We start from the raw sequence: 17,810 nt of genomic DNA, 5'->3' as shown, positions 1-17,810 counted from the left end.
AAGTGAACCTGTTGAATATAAAATAAATTTGATTCAGAAATTGTAATGATAACTATACCTCTTGTAGAAACATCTCTTTTTAGAAGACTTTTGTTTTTTTCTCTTGATTCTATCCTTAAGATCTCTCTAGAACAATGGGAAGTTGTCAAGGAAAATCTTGATTTTGCAGAATGACAGAATTGTTATGGTACAGAAGGAAAGCATTTATTTCACGTTGTCTACACTGGATTTCTGAATGAGTATTATGAATCCGTGCCATTCTCTGGTCTTTAGCTCATGACCCTGACTATTGTTTCAATTTAAATAATCATCTAATGCCCTTGTGTATGCCTCATTGAGCCACCACACTTTCAGGCAGTGCTTTCCAGACAGGAAATTACTCATTGTATGAAAAAGACTTCCTCTCTTTCTCATCACATTGCTACTTTTGCAAATTACCTTTTTATCTTTGCCTTAGAATTCTGTCATTAATTTTCTAGGAAAGGACTTCTCCAAAATCATCTCTGTACAAACCCTGTAATTTTGAAAACATAATCAAATGTCCTCTTCGGCGGCTTCTCTCAAAGTACAGAAGTCCGATTCTCCAATTTATCTTTTGGAACTGAAGTTTATCAACCATTCTTGGAAACCTTTCTTATGTTCTCTCCAAATGCATTCAGATTTTTCGTAAAGCCAGGTGCCAGAACTGTAGAGCATAGTGTCCAAGATAAATTCAGAGTACTCTAGGCCCTATTAATTAGATCTCCAATTGCATATTTTTAATAACTATTCCTTTCACCTGTCTTTACATCAATAGTAACTTAGATTCTCATGTACACCCAGTTCTATCTGCTACTGCACACGCTTTAAGGTAGTGCCCTTTATCTTGTACCATATCTCCATGAAACTTCTACCACACAGTCACCCCTCCAGCCAAAATGGAAAAAAACAATTCTACTCCTGGGATCAGAATCAGTCCAAGAACTGGATTCCCGTGAGGAGTTTACACTCCGTACAAATCCATTTCCAAAGTCAACTTGCCTCTAGATAACTGGGCAACACAGCTCATTTGATCACACAATTGTCCAAGCATTGGCCATTTTCAGCAAGACAGAATCTAACCATCTCTCCTTCAATGACATTGCTATCACTGAATTCCCCATCACCTACAGGTTACAATTGACTTGAAACCTAACCAGATCAATTCTATACATTTTATGAGCACAAGAGGATGCCAGGGGCTGGGTATCCTGCTGTGATGATGGAAAAGCGCAGCAGGTCAGCTGCATCAAAGGAGCAGGAGAATCGACGTTTTGGGCATAAGCCCTACTTCAAGAAAAAGAGGGTGTGCGAAGCGGGCTAAGATAAAAGGTAGGGAGGAGGGAATTGGGGGAGGGGCGTTGGGAATACGATAGGTGGAAGGAAGTTAAGGTAAGGGTGATAGGCCGGAGAGGGGGTGGGAGCGGAGAGGTCGGGAAGAAGATTGCAGGTCAAGATGGCGGTGCTGAGTCTGAGGGTTGGGACTGAGAAAAGGTGGGGGGGGGGGAAGGGAAATGAGAAAGCTGGAGAAATCTGCATTCATCCCTTGTGGTTGGAAGATTCCTAGGCGGAAGATGAGACGCTCTTCCTCCAGGCGTCGTGTTGCTATGGTCTGGCGATGGAGGAGACCAAGGACCTGCATGCCCTTGGCAGAGTGGGAGGGGGAGTTAAAGTGTTCAGCCACGGGGCGGTTGGGTTGGTTGGTGCGGGTGTCCCAGAGGTGTTCCCTGAAACATTCCGCAAGTAGGCGGCCTGTCTCCCCAATGTATAGGAGGCCACATCGGGTGCAGCGGATGCAGTAAATGATGTGTGTGGAGGTGCAGGTGAATTTCTGACAGATATGGAAGGATCCCTTGGGGCCTTGGAGGGAACTGAGGGGGGAGGTGTGGGCGCCCACATCATTTACTGCATCCGCTGCACCCGATGTTGAAGTTCCTTACCCAGTCTGTGCCCTTGCCACCCTCACTGCTTCACCCAAGTTGTGTTCAATGTGGAAAAGTGCTGATTCATCAGCTGTCGGAGGGTAATATGTGGCAAGGAGCAGGTCTCCTTGCCCATGTTAGACATTATGCCATTAGACTACACGGAGCATGGTGTCAATGGCAGATACTCATGGGTACGATCCTTCCTGATTGTACACCATGGTATCACCATCTATGGTGATCTGTCCTTCTCTTGAGAAAGGACATAGTCAGGGATGGTGATGGTGCTGTCTGGGTCATTGACTGTAAGGTATGATTTGATGAATATTATGTTGGTGAAAGATAAAGTTCCACCATTTGAACTGCACCAGCCATTAGGAATGTTATTTAGCTCCGTTGTATAGAATGCAAAATGCAGTGTGAAGTTGTGCATGTATTACGTCTCTCTATTTTCAAACAATAGAGATTTATTCAGTTTTTTCCACAGCAGTTCAACCCCTGACGGTAGAACGCTTTTCATTCAGATGCCTGTCAGGGAACTTGAGCTGAGCAACAGTTCAGGTATAATTAAATTCCATGCCAACACAATTTCATTGGCAGCTAGGCATACCAATCCCTGTCTTGCAGAGTTTAAGGAAAGAATTAAAAGACTTCTCTATCTTTCTTGCGCTCTCTCCTCTTTTCATGGTCTCAGTCAGTCAATAATACAGACAAACCTCTCTCTTAATTATGTGGACAGGTTGAGGTATGGGCATCTATTGTCAGAAGAGTAAAAGATAATGACTGTTCATAGAATCCCTACAGTGTGGAAGCAAGCCATTCTGCCCATTGAATTCACACCGACCTTCAGATGATCCCACCTAGACTATCTGACCCATCCCTGAAACCTTGTATTTCCCATGGCTAATCCACCTAGCCTGCATATCCCTGGACACTATCGGCAATTTATCATCGCCAATCTACCTAACCTGCATATCTTTGGACTATGGGAGGAAACCGGAGCACCTGGAAGAAACCCGTGCAGACACTGGGAGAATATGCAAACTCCACACAGACAGTCGCCCAAGGATGGAATCAAACCCTAGCCACTGAGCCACCGTACTGCAATATTGGTTCAAAACCGTTGAGTTCAGGGTTAACCCATTACAAGGGGCGTGTTGGATTTTGTATTACATATTTTAATATAAGGAGGGGGTAGAATGCTCTTCCAGCATTATCTTCATATTGTGTTTATGGGACTTTTAATGTCTACTGTCGATTACTGCATTTGTTTGCAAAACATAACTTCCAGTTCAAGAAAGAACAAATCTATACATCCACCAAGACAACGTGAGAGCAAGAGTGTCATGAGAATGCCATCACTGCCAGATTTTCTTCCAATTTGAGCACTCATCCAGACTTGAATCTGTATTGCCTGTCCCCTGTCGCTGCTTGGACTGTACCCCGGAAATGCTAACCTAATACTCTGGGAGGATCTTCAGCCCAGGGTGTACAGTAGTTCAAGGAAAAGGCTGATTGCCATCACCTTTGGAGAAATAGGCCTGGGCAATAATGTAACCTTGTCAATGTCATTCATCTCCTGCGAACAATTTTTTTTTTAAAAGCTGTCTGCCACAGCATGATCAAAAATAACCTGAAGCTGGCGCACTATTATGCTTGGTAATCTTTATCATATGTAATACATTCCTAGGTTCAATGACATTAACCATATCCTTCTCTGTTGATGTTGCTGTTTAGGTTTTCTCCCAATACAGTACAGCAAGTAACCAAGAGAGAAAGGAAAACTTTGTGCAGCTGAAAGAAAGTACCTCATCAGTGTGACCCCAGTCAGAATAGTGTGAGCATTAATTGAGATTTTGGAATTGATTATGCCATATATAAATTGTTGTAATTGAGGAGAAAGTGAGGTCTGCAGATGCTGGAGATCAAAGTTGAAACTTTATTGCTGGAACAGCACAGCAGGTCAGGCAGCATCCAGGGAACAGGAGATTCGACGTTTCGGGCACAGGCCCTTCTTCAGGAATGAGCAGAGAGTGTTCAGCAGGAGAAGATAAAAGGTAGGGAGGAGGGACTTGGAGGAGGGGCGTTGGAAATGTGATAGGTGGAAAGAGGTCAAGGTGAGGGTGATAGGTCGGAGTAGGATGGAGGCGGAGAGGTCAAGAAGAAGACTGCAGGTCAGGAAGGCGGTGCCGGGCTGGAGGGATTCGGCTGAGACAAGGTGGGGGGAGGGGGGATGAAAAAACTGGTGAAGTCCAAGTTCATCCCCTGTGGTTGGAGGGTTCCCAGTCGATTGCCCTACTTGATTGCTTTAGGCTGGTACTTGCTGAGTTGTTACAAACACAGTGCTCTGTTAATGTTGGATGCAGGAAGAAATAAATAAAATAAACATCTAACATTCATATATAAAGATCTTCCCAACTGTCAGTGGTTTCAAAATGCTTTATTGACAATTAAATAGTTTTGAAGTGAAGCCCCTGTAGTAATCCAGGAGACACGTGCGCTCGTTTTGTGCACGGCAAGATCCAACAAATAGCAGTGTGACAATTACAAGCTAACTTCTTTTGTAATGTTGATTAAGCAGTAAATATTGGCAGGACACCAGGGAGAATACCCTTGGTTGTCATCAAAATAGTATTAGGGATATATTTTTCATCCACTTGGGGAAGGCAGATGGTTTAATTTCTTGTCCAAAAGATGGCACCTCCAACAGTGCAGCGTTCTGTTTGTGCTTCTTTACTGTACTCGAGCCCAGATTGGAAGTTCAACCCACAGCCTTGCAGGTCAGAGGCAAAAGTGCTCCCAGCTGAACTATAGCTGACAGTAAATTGTTCCAATCTGCTCCTCCCCAGTCTCCTCTTCTCCGCCTTTCATTAGCCTCAGCGCATGACTCTGCCTGTGACTTATCCTATACACTCCAGCTTGCCCATCACATTTGTTTACTCAATATTGACCAGTAACGACTCCCAAAGCCTTAAGATTGAAATTCTCTTCCCTGTGTTTAAATCTCTTCCCACTCATTTCTCAAATGCAATTGATTACTTTCCTGTCTACTTTCCACTCTTCTGACTCTGGTCTCTTTTATAATTGTCCACCCGCCCCTGTCAAAGTTATGTCCGTGTCCCTCCTTTATAATGCACCTGTTTGACCAGACCCTTGTTATCTCTCAAATAAAGCAAAATACTGTGGGTGTTGGCAATCTAATACAAAAATAGAAAATGCTCAGCAAGTCTGGCGCCATCTGTAGAGAGAGAGAAAAATATATGTTTTAATTTCCTAACACCTTTTGTAAAGTTCCTTGGGATACTGTTCTACATTAAGGCATTTTGTTGTCATAACTGGAGGAGAAAAGTAAGTTATATTATGGAACCTGGGGATTGAAAGGACAAGCAAACGAGTGAGAACTTGCTTGTCATTTCCAGAACAAACCGTTGTGAAAGGTGTTGAGCAAGGGAAACAAACAGTTCTCAGTGTCAGTTATACTTTTTTTTTGTCACTGAGTAAGGAAGGAATCATTAGAGACCACATCCCCTTACAGTTTTTATTTAATCATCCTTTAGCTGACTCCTGTCAGAGATAATGAATTTGGCCTGGGGCAGTGTTAGTTTTAATGCTGTTTGTGTGAATCATACTGAGGTTCAAGCTTTCAATTGCTCAATAGTTGTGGTTGAAGATTTTTGATAAACTTAGCATGTGAGCTAACTGCACTTCTCTTCAGTAGTGACAGGACATGGACTGTTTGGACCGAAAGGTCTGTTTCTGTGCTTTGTGACTCTATCATACAGCAGATTTTTCACTGAGGTTTGTGCAAGACTCTTGGTTTCTCTTCCACAGATAATAACCAAAACCTGGGATTACATAATGAATGGTAGAGGATTCTGAAAAGTGTAATCGAAATGAGGGGGCCAGACCTTCAGCTTCTAGATCAGGAGTACACAGCTGGAACAATTCTCAACGCCACATACTGGACCAAGTAAAGGTCCTCCAGAAAATTGGATTTTTGTTCTGGGATTGGGAGTATTGTTGTGTTCTAAGCAAATTGTACCTTATGACCTTGGAAACTGTGGAAGTGGGCAGTGCAAAAGCTGCCTCAGTGCTCCAGCTCTTGAATAAAGAAAAAAAACAGATAACAGCCCTCGCGCCCCACCACACATACCCCATGCTCCATCCATTTATTCCCCATTGTTTCTCAACTCTCCATGTCAATGTATGCCCCTTACTAGCTCCAGAGCTTCCTATATACCTTCCATGCTAAAGAACGTAAACCCTACAATCCTTTACTGTAAGCCCTCTGCCAAATTAGTATCAACTCATGCCCAACTATACCCATTAGTCACTATGCTTTTCATTTATCTTCCACGTCAACCCACCCAATACGCACCATGGACAGACCGATGCGCGCTAAGATTAAGTAAAGTTTTTAAGCATTTTTTTGATGAATTGAGTAGGTCTTTCTTTTTAAAAAAATACTGATTTATAAAATAAATTGCAGTATCTAACTTTCTTCAAATATTTTAAACCCTGATAAGAACAAACATTTGTATTAATAGTCCCAATTCAATTATCCTCTGGGCACTTGGAGCTGCCAATCAAAATGAATTGACAGGCACTCACTGATAATTATAGGTTATGACATAGTTCTGAAAGCTTGGACTGAAGACATATGAATGGCTCACTGAAAGTTTCAGAAGCTGTAATCTAGGTGAATACTTCAAGCTTTGTTCATATTTCAAGCCAAAGTTTGACTTATTGGGCAACTTCATGTGTCTGCAGGCATGTGCATCACTTGGGGGTTAGGGCCTTTTCATTTTACTAGCGTCATAACTGGGAAGGTCTGTGACCTGGCAATTCTGCTGATCTCAATAAAATGTCCTTCACTAGAATACATATTTGCACAGTTGTCTGCAACAGTAACTTCGTAATGATAGATTGATATGATTGGCATACATCAACATAGAGTGGAACAGTAAGCATTGGTTTAACACAATAGACAAATATTTGAAGAAATAATTAAAGCGTGAGATTGAAATGACTTCATAACTTTAATGACCTTGACAATTCCAATGAGTTTATGCACATTCATGTCTACTTTTAACAATCCCAAACAGTACCTGACCCCTCCCAAAGATGTTCCAGAAACTTGGGCGACACGGTGGCTCAGTGGTTAGCACTGCTGCCTTACAGCACCAGAGACCCAAGTTTGATTCCAGCCTCAGGCGACTGTCTGTGTGGAGTTTGCACATTCTCCCCGTGTCTGCGTGGGTTTCCTCCGGGTGCTCCAGTTTCCTCCCACAATCCAAAAATGTGCAGGTCTGGTGAATTGGGCAATTTAGCATGGCCATAGTGTTCAGGGACATGTAGATTAGGTGCTTGGTCAGAGGTAAATGTAGAGTAATGGGGAGTGGTTTTGTGTGGAATACCCTTCAAAGGGTCGATGTGGACTTGTTGGGCCGAAGGGCCTGTTTCCACACTGAAGGGAATCTAAATCCCTTAAAAATAAAAATAAAAATCCAAAAAGGTACCTACCTTTTCATAAGAGTAGGAGAAAGTGAGGACTGCAGATGATGGAGATCAGATTGAAAAGTGTGGCGCTAGAAAAGCACAGCAGGTCAGGCAGCATCCGAGGAGCAAGCGAATCGGCATTTCGGGCATAAGCCCATCAGGCATGCTCCTAAGATGCTGTTTTTCCAAAAGAGTACCCTATAGTTCCAATTGATTTAGATCCGCTACCAGGTCTAAATTACAGATATCTTGGACATCCTGCTAACAAGTTAGGTATGACTGAAGGCAGCCACAATTTAATATGTGCAGCTGCTCTTGCAAATGTGCACATTTCAACCTGTTACTCTTTTCTCCCCCTCCACCTCACCCCACCCCACCCTATCCCACATGAATGGCCTGGGTTAAATTTAGAGTTGGAACATGGATTCGTGCCTCTAGTGCCATTTTTATGAAAATAGAAAAGCTTTCCATCAATTTCAGGCCTGTATCTAGAGACCCCTGAGGTTGCTGGACAGGATGGTCAAGAAGGAATACTTTTTCTTAGTTGGTAGAGTAGTGAGGTTATGACAGAGCTGTAAAAAGTATTAGTTGGTCCTGTTCTCTACCCAATTTCATAGACCTGATGCTCATCACAAACCTTTACTCACTGTTTAGGGTCATGGTTGGATATTAGTGCCCATGGAATAATATCTCAACTAAGAGTCAGCCACCACAGAAATATGTTGAATAACTGGTTAGAAAATTGCATACAGTTCTAGGGCCTTGCCTTACAGCTTAGATGTAATTTCACTGGAGAGGGTACAGAAAATTGCCAAGAATGGAGCATATCTGTCTCCCTCAAAGGGACTGAGTGAGTCCCCTTCTCACTGCCTCAACACCGTGACCTCCTCAGCCCTCCAGCACAGGACCCTCTACCTATCTTCAGATATCCCCGCTTCATCACCCTGTCCCCCTTTATCTGCAGCTCCACCAAACCCACCCCCAGTCCTAAAGAAAGGTTACACCTGCAACGATGACTTCTCTACTTCCTGATGCTGCCTGACTTGCTGTGTTCTTCTAGCCTCCTGCCTGTCTATTAAGAATGGAGAATAGTCACTGTAATCATGGATTAGTTAGGCTGGATGTGTTTTCTTTGGAACAGAGATGCAAGATATCAAAAGGGATATTGAATGTATAACATATTGAGGGGCTTGGATAGTTTAGATAGGAAGAATCTAATTCTGTTAACTGAGAAGTCAGTAACCATGGCTATAGATTCAAAATTATTGTTGGAAGGATTAAAGGAGAGTAGAGTAAACTTATTCATCCAGAGGGCATTGTGGGTTTGGAACCCTTTGCCTGAATGAGTGATGGAGGCAAAAAGTTTTATTTGAGAAAGACTTGGATGTCTAATTGAGCTACTGTAATCGAGAGGACTGCCAGCCAATAGATCAGGTCACCAGGTAGAGATCAGGACAGGGACCCAGGCACATTATATAGTGCTGAAGCTCTAACCCAGCTAAACTGATACAGATTGAGGCTCCAACCTGGGATCTTTCTGGCCTGTGTGGCTGAGTTGCATGATGAATGCTACATTTCCAAGCTAAGCCACTACTCATCAAGATTTTGGGGTTTGTTAGGAAGTATTTAGAAATTTCCTGACCTAAATACCAAGTAGATTTTGAAATGACTATTCAAGGTTAGAAAGTGTTGTAAGTTCCTGTAGCTGTACCAAAAAATTCAGCTTGTGGTGGTGAAGTGTCAGGTGATCAAATGCTTCCATGTTTCGATCAGATGTGGAAGTTACAGGGCTCAAGTTAGTGGGCGGCACGGTGGCACAGTGGTTAGCACTGCTGCCTCACAGCGCCTGAGACCCAGGTTCAATTCCCTCCTCAGGCGACTGACTGTGTGGAGTTTGCACATTCTCCCCGTGTCTGTGTGGGTTTCCTCCCACAATCCAAAAGATGTGCAGGTCAGGTGAATTGACCATGTTAAATTGCCCGTAGTGTTAGTAATGGGTAAATGTAGGGGTATGGGTGGGTTGCGCTTTGGCGGGTCGGTGTGGACTTGTTGGGCCGAAGGGCCTGTTTCCACACTGTAATGTAATCTAATCAATCGTTATCCTAAGATCTTTCTTCAAAATACCACAAAATGATTCTTTTGTTTTATTTGTTCCTTCATCCAATGAGTAACTGAGGAATATAAATCAGAATGGTAAAACCTAATAGGACCATAGGTCATTAAATGCTGTCACATCATAGAAATCATAAAATCCTGACTGTGGAAGCAGGTCATTCAGCCCATCAAGTCCACACTGACCCTCAGAGTATCCCACCCCATCTCTGTAACCCAGCATTTTTCATGGCTAATCCACCTAGCCTGTACATCACTAGACACTATGGGCAATTTAGTATGACCAATCCAACTAACCTCATCTTTGGAGGAACTGGAGCACCTAGATGAAACCCACGCAGACATGGGGAAAATTGCAAACTCCACACAGTCACCTGAGGCTGGAATCGAGCCGGAGTCCTGGCGCTGTGAGGCAGCAGTGCTAACCACAGAGTCACCGTGTCACCCAAAGACCACATTAAATTCCAGTTTAAATATGTGATAACTTTTCTCACAACATGACATCAATTAAATTTTTGGTTTGCATTGTATCTGTGAGAGAAACTGAAACTTCACATTAGAAGTGATGATTAGTTGGAATTGTTTTTAAATTCCAACTATTATGTCAGAAAACCAACAGGAACTGGTTTTAAGTAAACTGCTCCTTACCAGTGAGCTCCGCATTCAAAATGAAATGGTACCCCATCTACGGGAGCATTGAAAGGTTAGGGCATAGGAGATGACCATTCAGCCATTGTGTCTGTGCTGGATGAAGAATCAACTCTCACATTTCTGTGTCTCTGTAGCTTGCAACACTTGTTCAGTATATTTTAAATGGAATGAGGGATCTACACCTTTACAAGCAGTGAATTCAGTGTCCTCACCACCCCCTGAATGAAAAGATGTGTCTCAAGTTGGTCAGGAAATCAATGGCAATAGATGAGCAAAGCTGGAAAGATAACTCTAAACAATTTGACAGGAGTGAATAGTAAGTAAAGTACCTGTTGCCACTGTCTAGCATGGTAAGGAACCCGGTGATTGTCTGTCCATTGGTAGGATTCTGTGGCACGGAAAGAAATAAATGCTTGGAATGGATGCAGACCCAGAAGCCTTCACTGTTGGTCTGAACTGCAAATGGTGGGCACATGTGAAGTAGTGGTATCATTTAGATTTTGAGGAGAGTTTTAGTATGGGTTTAGGAAAATTCAAGACTGCGATGGCTAGAAGAGCTTGCAGTCATTGGTAAAATGAAGAAGAGGAGAGACAAGGGCAATCTTTACCCCGTTCTCATCGGGTTGGAAGGCTGCAGTTAGTACAGTTTAATCCGTCAGGGAGCATGTACAGGTCAGTGAGGACTGGAATGTGCACAGGAACGGGGTGTTCTATAGGATTGGATGTCAAGACCAGAGAGCAGAAATGTGGATAAAATCAGAGTTATTGTAGGATAATACTTTGGTGCATTGCCATGCCCAATTAAAACAATGTGAGGAGATGTTTGTTTTTGTATTGGTTGAATTAAGCAAGTCTGATTGTGTTCTATATATTTACCAGCTGTCTGCGAAAGAAAGCAGTTTAACCATTTATTCCTAGCTGTGTATTTTTGGCCACGTTTTTTGCTCCGTCCACCTTTGCAAAGTTTGGATAAGCATGGTTGTAAAGCACAATATTTGAGTTCTATGTCAAGAGGAGGATGTGTTGGATTTATGCCCTGTGTTACATTATTGTGAAAGTAAATATTGGGCAGTGAGTGTGAACTCCTGAGCATAAATCAGAGAATATCCACACACACGAGCACTCAATGCTATAGAGTTTGAAAGCCATTCTAAACTTCTAATTTTCTCCAGTCTCACTTGGAGCTTTCAATCCACAACCCACCATATACTAGCTTGATCAAGTTGATACAAGGGACAGGCTTTATTTTGGGGAGTGAAAGACAGCAATCAATGGAGCAGTAACAAAGGAGGAAATGTTTGTTTATATAATTTTTTTCTGATATTAGCCTTTGGAAAGATGCCAAAGTTTCTATGGCTAAGAAAATGTTTGGGTCTGTACATGTACTTACATGTGAGATGGTTTCAATATGGCATTGATTGTATTTTGGCATCCTATCTAACTCTGTCACCGTTGTTCATACTGGGAGATGAACACTGAACAGCAGTAGATGTGTTACAATAATGTAACATAGGGCATAAATCAACAGTGGATCACAGATAAGCCCAAACGTTTTAACTACGGCCTAACAGCATCTTCAGTTTCAGGAGGCCACGACTCTTTCTTCTTCCCAGTCTCTGTTTTGCAATGTACTCACAAAGCAGTGGAAGCTTCTGAAAATTGCGTTCCTACTACACATTACATAAGTTCAGGTTTTCCTTTTGTTTTTGTCTCCATTTGCGGTTTACTAATCTCTACGGGGCTGGTGACCTTTGTTTTGCAGTCGACCTGTTAAATGTTGGAGAAGATTTCCAATTTGCAAAGCTGGCAATTTCCTGCTACTGGCAATGCCCGCTCCCAACCTTTTGAAACATCTTCAATCTTGCTTGAAACTTCCAAGTGAACCTAAAAACATCATTTTAGTCGGTCTTTACATTTTCTAATTATGCAAAAATTTCAAAACTTTTCTCCCTCTTTTGTTTTGAGGAATATCTTTTGTCTTGAATCGTGAATGCCCAACTGCTGACCATAAAAATCTCTAGTATTTTGCAGGATAATATTAGATTATTGTTGTGAATTTTGCAGGTTGAGCAAGGAGCCTCATACATTCAGAAACTATGGTTTGCCACACCTTTTTGGGTTTGTGTGCTGCAGCCATTTTGTTGTCCCTTGGATTGTATGAAATTAAAGTTTTAGCCACTATTAAGAGATCAATTAAGTTAGCCTTATGTAGTGATTTGAATCAGGTTGAGCTCATTGACTGAGGTTATTGGCCGGTGTTAAAACTCAATCAATCAGGAAAGCCCTGGCTAACCAATATAACTGAGGGGTGATAAAATAAGCACTACCGCACTTAGGTGGTAGTGTGGGGGTTAAAATATAAAAGAGAAAAGAAAATTAAAAATAAATAAATAAATAAATATAACTGAGGGGTTAGAGCTCCTCAGTTCAAACAATTGACTCCGAGCTGCTTGGCTGCAGCCAGTGTGTTGTACACAAGTAAAGGGTGACTTGGTGATATGATACCATCCTCAGTCCAGTTATTTCAGTGGCAACGAGAGAAAGCAGGATGTGCCTGAAGAACATTGGCTTGCTCCTGTCACCTTGGAGTTGGGATAAACATTTCTGGCATTATTCCTTTATTTGGGAAGCTTGACTCATTTGACCCTGTTGTCGAAGACTGGGCCCAGTATGTGGAAAGAGTGCGATATTCTTTCTGGACAAATTACATTGGGGCAGATGAAAAGCAACAAGTAATCCTTCTGACTGCTTGTACACCTGCAGCACACTCTGTTATAAGGGGCTTAACTTTCTCCAGAGGTACCAGATACTGAAACCTTCCAAGATTTGACAGAGTTGGTTATGGATTATTAACACCCCAAAGCACCTCTAATTCTGAGACACTATTGGTTTTATTTGGCTGATAGAGAACCAGGGGAATCTGTATCAGGATTTTTGATGAGGTTGAGATGACCGGCAGAGGCATGTGATTTTGGGTTAACGCCGAATGAGATGCTGAGAAACCGTTTGGTATTTGGGATTAATGGCACACCAATCAGCAAAGGCCTGGCTGATCGATACAACCATGAGGCTAGAGCTTCTCAGTTCAGGCAACTGACTCTGAGCTGGCTGGCCACAGCCAGTGTGCTGTGCACAAGTAAATGAAAGGTGACTTGGTGACAGGATACTGGTCTCTGTGCAGTTATTTCACCTTGAGTAACTGGATGTTGGATTGCCAGAATTCAGTTTGATGTCTGGTGAAATGCACATTGCGACCCCTGTAAGCTTTTTGTCAGAAGTGAATTCAGCTGGGAAAGGGTGGTATTGATACCTTTATGACAGAGGAGAAAGTGAAGACTGCAAATGCTGGAGATCAGAGCTGAAAATGTGTTGCTGGAAAAGCGCAGCAGGTCAGGCAGCATCCAAGGAACAGGAGAATCGACGTTTCGGGCATGAAGAAGGGCTTATGCCCGAAACATCGATTCTCCTGTTCCTTGGATGCTGCCTGACCTGCTGCGCTTTTCCAGCAACACATTTTCAACCTTTATGACAGAGGTTGGGTTTGGGAAAGAAGTGAATGGAATGTATGTAGACAGTGTAGAGAGGGAGTAAAAGCACAGCCAACAAAGGGATTCCTGATCATAAGCTATGATATGGAAGTGCCAGTGTTGGACTGGGGTGGACAAAGTTGAAAATCGCATAACACCAGGTTACAGTCCAATAGTTTTATTTGGAAGTATAAGCTTTCAGAGCGCTGTTCCTTCGTCGGGTAGCTGGATCATACGCTGAGCAGGAGATAAGTGTGGAGGGCTGCTAATGAGAAATATAAATTCTTGAAAACTTCCACTCATTACCCAGTCCCACACCCCAAGTCCTATTTTGTATGTGTTATACCCACCCAGCACAGTCAACCCATTTTTAACCATTCACTCATCTCATTAGCACTCATTATTCTCCTCTCCACTTATCGTTAGCAATCCATTTGTTTGAATTATAGAATCCCTACAGTGTGGAAACAGGCCCTTCGGCCCAACAAGTGCCTCTCTCAGTGTCTCCACGTGTTCACTTCATTTCTTCACTGATACCACCCTTTCCCAGCTTCTTTCAGTTCTCACAAATGGTCATTGCACTCGAAACATTAACTCTCTTTTTCTACAAATGCTGCCAGAACTGTTGATTTTCCCCAGCATTTCCTGTTTTTGTTTCAGATTTCCAGGATTTGCAGTTTTGTTATTTTATTTTACTCGTATAGGCTACTATTATTTTATATCATGTGTTGGTATTTCAGAACACTTAGCATGAGTTAGGGCATATAGTATAAGCAGTCTTAACCCTAACAAAGAACACAAGGCAAAGGATCTAAGCTAGTGTGACTGAAGATTTAAGAAACAAATGTGCAATTTCTATAGCAATCATAAAGCAGAGAGATCATTGAAGAGAGAAGACATGTACAAACCTAACTAAAGAGGCAAAATCTAGGCTGAGTTATCAGGCAATTTAAACTGAACCCAGCACCAAACTTACCATAAAACACCAAACCATTTCCAGCAAAGAAGAAGGTCGTTTGGTCTTGTCTGCGAAACCGTACTGGAAAGTTCTATAGTGTGTAGTCATAATACTAAAAGTGAGCACTTACCCATTGTTAATTCTTCTTTCCTTACAGATTCTCTATGATAGTCCAAAGGCAAGACGTGAAATCGATATGCATTGGAGGGCCTCCAGCACCCTCCACATTGTCCAAATCCTTAATGTCTATGAAAACATGCACCATGGAAAGCGCTGCCTCCTGATAGTGATGGAATGGTGAGTAAGAATCTAAGGGGAGAGACAAGGGGGTCTGTGAGAACAATGAGATAGCAATGTTGAAAAGAGTAGGGGAGAAAATACGATAAGGAATTTATTATACAGGGAGATTGGGGGTGAGGGGGAATTGCTGGGGTGATATTGGCAGCTTGGAGTTGCTTCTGTGCCTATGTCCTATGACTGCTTCAAATCTTGGTCAATTTTTTTTTAAGCTTTTATATTGTATCCCTTAGCAACATCTTCCAGAAGCACAGCATCAGTTTGCATGTACTTTGATAGGCCTTAGCCAATTCAATTCTATATCTAAGACCTGTTCCAGATAGCATTTCTCCATTTTAATGTTGCCAAATTACAAGCAACATTATTTTCAGAAGGGAAAGATTCTGTCTGATCACGGTTAATATACAAGTCAGAGCTCTTAAATTATAATCAGATTGTTTCAGCTGTGGTCAGACCTCACTTTGAATACTACATCCAGCTCTTGATACAAAAACAAGAAAAAGCATTTGACTGTTGGATTTCTTCCAGTTTTCATTGGTTTTGTGGATTAAAGATCCAAATCTGCAACTAGCATTTAGCACTTGTGCCTCTATTGAGGGGATAGGAATGTCATGGACCCCCCCATCCCAAACCCATCATGGAGTCAGGCTACTTTCAGGGGTCTTTTTTGTTCAATGCACCTTAGGTGTCTTGATGAGGGAACATTTTGAAAGGTGATCTCAAAAGATTCTACCTATGTCACCTCCATGTCCAGCTATGCCCACCCAACCATAGCCCAATGGCTCCTCCTTCATGCCAAGCTATGTCCCTCCAGGCACCTGCCATGATCTCTCATAAACTGTATGCTACGCTATGTCACTTCCATGACCATTCACCCACTATGCAATGTAGACCCAATGAAACTTGTAGTAAAAATAGGTTGAGTGAAATAATTTTAAAGAAATCTGTTGTTCTTTCATAGCTTTCCTTAAAGAAAACTGTTTCACAGACCGTGTTTATAGGGCTACACCCATCCAGACCCTTTTAAAGTTTCAATTAAAGAAATTGAAAGCACTAAAAAACTTCTTCTTTATCTTGCGTAAATAGACATTGTGCAATTGACAGTGTATTTCTGAGCAAGAAATAGGTCATTTCTGAGCAGCAGCTAGTGTCTAGTGGATACTGCAGGGATCGGTGTTTGAACTCTCGCTTATATTAATGATTAGGATGTGGGAACTAAAAGTAATATCTCCAGGTTTGCAGATGAAGCAAAGCTGGATGGGAGGGTGCACAATGAGGAGGATGCAGAGGTGCTTCGGTGTGATCTTGGACAAGCTGTGTGAGTGGCAAATCCACTGCAGATTCAGTTTCATGTCGGTAACTGAGAGATTATCCGTTTTGGTAGCAAAAACAGGAAGACAGATTATTATCAGAATGGTGATAGACTGGGAAAGGGGAAAGTGCAACAAAACCTGGATGTCCTTGTACACCAATTGCTGAAAGTAGACATGGAGGTGCAGCTGGCAGTGAAGAAGGTAAATGGTATGTTGCCCTTCATAGCTAGAACATTGGAGTGCAGGAGCAGGCTGAGTGGCCTACTCCTGCTCCTATTTTCTTTCTTTCTATGTTAAGAGCCATCAGACAAGCAATGATTTCTCTGTGGTATAGCTGTCTCCGTAGAGTACTGGGTGTCTGGACACCCAATTAGCATTCTTGGTGAAGAATGTAAGAGGGAGGAGGGGGAGAAAGCTAAGTGCTGTTCCGGTTCTTCGTGTACTCATGTTATGAGTTACGTTGTGCACTCTACTGCAAGCTTTTTCCTGAAGGATCCAAAAACCCAGTTATCTACTGTTTTACAGAGACCTTCGTGCATATCACCATTCCTCACCAACCTTTTTAAAGTTTCCTGTCGGTAGTTTCACCAGGTTCTCTAGAGAATTTTCCAAGTTGTATGTTATTGAGCATCGCTGAAATACAAGCTGGGTGAACTGTCATAAATATACGCTCATTTGTCAGTACTGTTTTGGCAGCAGAAGCTGGAGTGAATTTCCACAATATCTTTTCCCAGTCAATCGCCATGACTGGGTGGAAACCATGGAGAGCATATATTTACCCTAGAGGGGATGAAGAGTAGGTTTATCAGAATTATATTGGAACTGTTGGCTAGAACTGTGGTGTTAACTTGCAAGGAGTGTTCACACATACCAGTGTGTGGTATTCCTTGGAGTTTAGAAGGGCTAAGATTTCAAGTCATTAAAGACAACAGATATGGTGAGGACAGAAACTACTTTCCATGGTTGGGGAGTATTGGACCAGGGACATAGTCAAAAATTAGAGTCAGACCTTTCCTGAGTGAAATTAGGAAACATTTCTACACACGCAAAGGGTGATGAAACTTTGGGATTCTCTTCTGTAAATTCAGATTGATGCTAGATCAGTTCTAACTTTTAAATCTGAGATTTATAGTATTACAATCCCTTTGGTAACTTGTTTTAGGAAGGAATTCAAACTTTAGTTGATAGCTGAAAGAATTACACATGTAGATTTCATCTTTCTATTGCAAAAGACAAAAAAAAACTAAGATTTCATGGTGATGTTTTCTTTTCTGGTCTCATTTAATTTGTTTTTTCCCAAGTGCAAATTTCTACTTTCAAGTCTGTGTGGAAAACCATATGTCCTTTTTGACTGCCACTCAATCTGTCCCAGGCCCATGTATGTCCATATATTGACATTCACAATGTCTGTTACCTAATATTTACAATGGCTTCCTCTGCATCCTTTCCCTGTGATAAGGGCTTGTATCTAGATAAAAGTGCTAATTAGCTATCCTTGAGAGTCCAAAGTCTT

At 42.1% G+C, this 17,810-nt stretch overlaps 1 protein-coding gene across 3 annotated transcripts in view; it reads left to right on the top strand.

Annotated features, from left to right (window-relative positions):
* The window catches only part of LOC122559149 (MAP kinase-activated protein kinase 3-like), a 111,882-nt gene that overhangs the window by 63,731 nt on the left and 30,341 nt on the right, over positions 1-17,810 (top strand). For all 3 annotated transcript variants that reach the window (XM_043708509.2, XM_043708505.2, XM_087994518.1), the window contains exon 2: positions 14,845-14,984. In XM_043708509.2, coding sequence (XP_043564444.1) covers positions 14,845-14,984 — 140 coding nt within the window. The remainder of the gene's footprint in view (positions 1-14,844; positions 14,985-17,810) is intronic.

Source organism: Chiloscyllium plagiosum, unplaced genomic scaffold (genome assembly GCF_037043375.1).
Source record: "Chiloscyllium plagiosum isolate Xiang-an unplaced genomic scaffold, Cpla_swu_hap1 HiC_scaffold_14, whole genome shotgun sequence".
Lineage (NCBI taxonomy): Eukaryota > Metazoa > Chordata > Chondrichthyes > Orectolobiformes > Hemiscylliidae > Chiloscyllium > Chiloscyllium plagiosum.
Note: the sequence above shows the minus strand (reverse complement) of the source record. Positions and strands in the feature narration are given on the sequence as shown.